The 4,412-nt window shown below is 50.0% G+C and overlaps 1 protein-coding gene across 1 annotated transcript; it reads right to left on the bottom strand.

The window, feature by feature from the left end:
- Nucleotides 1-860: 860 nt before the first annotated feature.
- klf11b (Kruppel like factor 11b) lies at nucleotides 861-4,007 on the bottom strand. Its single transcript, XM_080480959.1, has 4 exons — nucleotides 3,817-4,007; nucleotides 2,923-3,192; nucleotides 1,576-2,524; nucleotides 861-1,373 (listed from the first exon to the last, which is right to left on the bottom strand). The coding sequence occupies exons 1-4, from the start codon at nucleotides 3,853-3,855 to the stop codon at nucleotides 1,072-1,074; spliced, it is 1,560 nt and encodes a 519-aa protein (XP_080337085.1). The 5' UTR covers nucleotides 3,856-4,007; the 3' UTR covers nucleotides 861-1,071.
- Nucleotides 4,008-4,412: the final 405 nt, after the last annotated feature.

The following is a 4,412-nucleotide window of genomic DNA, read 5'->3' as shown; positions in this document are numbered from 1 at the left end:
TAGTAGATGTACCTATAGTACTCATGGAGATGGGTTTTTTTTTTTCTTAAGTTTGTCAAAATGCAGCAGATTTATACGATTTTTGAATGAATGAAACTCAGCGGTGTATTACGCAAGGATCCCGGCTCCCTCTTATCCTCGCCACCATAAGACAGATATGAATGGGCCCAAGTGATGGGGCTAACGAACACTAATACAGACCGAGCCCATCCGTCTCCTCTGACTCAGCGAGCATCCCGCCTCTGAGCTAATGAACAGGACACAATGTCCCTAGATGGTCTCGCCAAAAGAGCTTTTATAACAAACCCCCCCACCCCCCTAAAAAAAAAACTCCTTCTGCAGGCAGGAAGCTTCCCACAAGCGAGTCAGCGCGTTCGGAGGAACATGAGTGAGTCGCAGCTGAGCGAGGAGGTCCGTGGCGGCGCTGGTGGGTGGGAGGGAGGTGGTGTGACGCACACAGGATGTGGGCAGACTCATCCTGCAGCGAGCGCACTCCGCCTTCACATCGCACACCTCGTTTCTCTTGGGAGGAGATACCGGGGAAGTCATCAAATGAAGGAAGACTCTCTTCAGCGTTTCTTATATCAAATATGTATTAAATAATATGAAAAGTTAGCGACATACAATCAAGGTATGATCATAGTACTGATGATTAATACTCATATTTACATAGTTTTCTTGAGTCAACTTTTTTTCCCCTACATACGACATAAATGTTTTATCATAGTACAACCAACAATACATTCACATAGAGATACTGTATACGTCAGCATCAATACAAAGTAAAGGTGTAGAAGAGATGGAGAAGGTGAAATGTATAAGACAAACTTCATACAAAGGCTTTGGCAAGTGTGCATACATATTATCAGATATATATAAAGGTAAACAAAGAATCTTTTTTTTTTTTTTTTTTTTTAAGAGAAAATACATGTACAAATGAGCAGTAGAGCAGGAAAACAGTCCAGTGCATGTGTTTTAAACATTCCCATGATTCAAAGGGCAGCGGCCGTCTGTGCTTGGCTGCTCCCTGCGTCCCTCTGGTGTCTTGGGAGTGGGTAGATGGTTCATAGTCTACTGGGAGCCAGCAGGTACCAGCATGCTTATAGTAGTAATGCCAGCTTTAGAGGGAGGCGCTTTCCCAGCAGCCATTCTGTTCAAACACCGAACGTCAGCCTGCCAGGAGGGAATTTTCTTTGTGGTCATGTGGCGGCGGGCGTGTTTGGTTAGGTGATCGCTGCGCATGAATCGCCGGTCGCACACGGGACACACAAACTTCTTCTCCCCGGTGTGGGTGCGGCGGTGGCGGGAGAGCTCGTCGGAGCGGGCAAATCTTTTATCACATCCATCCCAGCTGCAGCTGAAGGGCTTCTCACCTGAAACCGGCACAGACGGGAGAAAAACACATGAGTCACACTGCAGCCGCGCCACTTCGCCGGGCTGACATAAAACTATGAGTAACCCGTTCCTGTTACACAAACAAAAGGTCAAAGAATGTTTCACAAGCCGGAAATAGCACTGGTTTGTAGCACTCGTGCTTCATTCCACTTCCTCGCGGGGAATCAACCAAACCCTCACCTGTGTGCGTGCGGAGGTGAGCCTTGAGATGCGAGCTCTTGAAGTACGTCTTCCTGCAGCCGGGGAAGTTGCACACATAGTTTCTCCTGCGAGAAAAGTCCATCTTTGTGGCGGCGCCGCTGCTGCTCTGCCCGGCCGGCACAAACACCGGGGCGGGGGCCAGAGGTAGCAGCTTGGTGTTGCCCAGGGTCATGACAGTCTGAGGGCAGTGCGGGGCCTGGGACACGGAGGTCTGAGGGAGAACCAGCATCACTGTGCCCTGGGGCACCGCCGAGCCCACGATCAGGGACTGCTGGACGGAGGCCGCGCTGCCGGAGGAGGGCTGGGGGAGGATGGGTGTGGTGGTGGTCCGGATTCCAGAATTGGCCGTCTGAACCGCACTGGGGATGAAAGCTGAAATGATACCTGATTGGCTCGTGACGGGGAACATCTGGCAGATGATTTGAGGACTGGTGGCTGGAGGAGGGGACAGGGTTGTGGGAAGAGGAGTGGGTGGGCTGCTTTGTGGTTGGGTGCTGAACGAAGAGGGAGTGGAGACACTGTCCAAACAGGGTTTTGAGGGACTGATGTTTGATGGTATAATGGAGGAGGGAGGGGATGGAGGTGTGGTTATCTGGACAGCTCTCGCAGGGCATTGCTGCTGCTGCTGCTGCTGGCAGATCATTGTAGCTGCTACTGTGTCTCTAGTTTTCTCTGAATTGGGGGCCACTGGAATGTGATGTTGGCAGAGGCCGGTGTCTGCGGTGTGGCGGATGACGCTGGTCGCCATGGCTCTGCAGGGCTGTGGCACAGGCGGCGGGGCGGGGGTCTTTTCAGCGATCGGTGCCAGAGCAGGTTGGTGGAGCCCGGACCCACAGCGATGTGTGGACACGGCGAGGACTGAGCTGGACTGGAGCATAGCACTGGAGGAAGTCTCCACAAAGCTTGGACTGTGAGGAGGGGTCATACACTGCAAAGAGATTGTGACAGAATTAACAACCTCGCTAACATGGTGGTTTCTCTTGTTTTAAAAGGTTCAGTGTTTGGAGCGATAAGGAATCCAGGAGAACAGGTACACACAGATGTAATGACCACTTTCTGCTATAAACTGAGATTTTTATGACCTTGCATCTATTACAAGTACCTATTTGACAGTCAGCCACTTCACTGTATCGGGGCTTTTCTTCCAGCAGCCCCAGGCTCGTGTTATATTACCTCTATACACTGGTGAGGTGTTCAGACCAACACCACCACTCTCAAGAGTGTGTTTACTAATTAAACACAAGCTCTCCCACTGACTTTATGACTTGGTGGTGCCTGCTCCTGACTAAGTGTTGCAAAACTGTTATGGCATGACCCAGGTCTTACCAGGGAGGAGAGGGAGACAAAATCTTTTGAGGGCTCTGGGATTTCTGGCGGCAGGAGGGAGTCGCAGGAGTCCGAGGCCGGGGTGAGTGGTCGAGGCTTGCATGGGTTGGGCTTGTTGCTACTGAGGAAAAGCGCCTGGCCCCAGGAGCTCATACACACCAGAGCTTCGGCGGCCTCCAGGTCGGTGTACTCCAGGCCAGAAGACACAGACTGCTCACTGTCATGCCTCCTCCTCTTCACATGAGACCCACACTGATCCAAACATTCAGTCTGAGGAGGCAAAAAAAAAAAAAAAAACAGCTTTTCAGTCATTTTCAACTCTTTCATAAAGAGAAATTAAACTCTATTTCCAGTTATCAGTGCTCAGAGTGTGTGTGTGTGTGTGTTGATGCATGATGCTGCCAGTGAGCAGAGGGAGGTTGGTGCTGCATGCACCGCCTCTGGCCCGCAGCCAGGACGCCTCCCCTTCCCAAATATAGACTAAACAGTGACGTGCTGCGGAGTGCAGCCACGTGAAGTCCCCACAAAGCGGGTTCACATCAGGAAGTGACTTATTAACATTTACTTTTCCCGTTTTGCTGTAAACAAAGAGCGGGTGCTGGAAGTACTCACACAAACGCTACACCTTAAAAGAAACAGTAAAAAAAAACATTTATATAAGACCTCGTTACATAGAAGAATTAAAAAAAAAGCATGACAAAAAAATTTAAATCCTTAGTTTATGTGTAAGACTTTAATTTAAAAAAGAAAAAGCGGCATGGAATAAATAGTGATAAACGTAAGTGTTGACATGTTTTTTTAAGCTTCGACACTGTAACGTCAAACAAACAAAGTGAATATAGGAAAAAGAAAATATTCCGAGCATCAGTAACAGTTGAATAAAACGAGTCTTACCCCGTGTGAGTCCATTTCTCTGAAATTTCGCGATGGCATTGGCGGAAAAAGAAAAGTATTGAATGTCACGTTGTTGTTGTGAAAGCCAGAGTGAAGAACAAAGAGACGACGGCTGCCAGTGCTGCTGCCTGTTTGTGGGCTCCGGCTGAGGTCGTCTCTTTCTCTGACTGGCTCCCTTTTCTCTCTCAGCTGTGTGTGTAAAACATGGGGAGGAGAGAGAGAGGGGGGCAAAAAAAAAAGAAAAACAAAACTCACAACACGCACCGGCGGGGTGGCAACACTCAGCCAATCAGCGGCCGGTGTGCGCGGAGCGGCCGCCAATCGGAGGGGAGGGAACGCGTGAACAGTGCGTGCTCGGAGGCCGGTTGGAGGAGAGAGGGTGCGTGGCCGTTGGGGGGCGTGGCCAGGGGAGTCAGCAGTGTCAGGGTAAACCCGATGAACCGCCATCCGCTAAAGTAGGCAAAAGGTCGATCCAGTCTATGCTGCCTTCACGGACTGTGGGAACAACCTGCAGGGAAACACCTGATCCGGTACTTTTCTGCTCCTTTGTCCTCGTTCTCCCACTTTTATCATAATCTTGTTAAAATGTTATGTTT

This window comes from Lipophrys pholis, assembly GCF_963383615.2.
Source record: "Lipophrys pholis genome assembly, chromosome: 14".
In the NCBI taxonomy this organism is placed as follows: domain Eukaryota; kingdom Metazoa; phylum Chordata; class Actinopteri; order Blenniiformes; family Blenniidae; genus Lipophrys; species Lipophrys pholis.
This window is presented reverse-complemented; position numbering and strand designations above follow the sequence as displayed.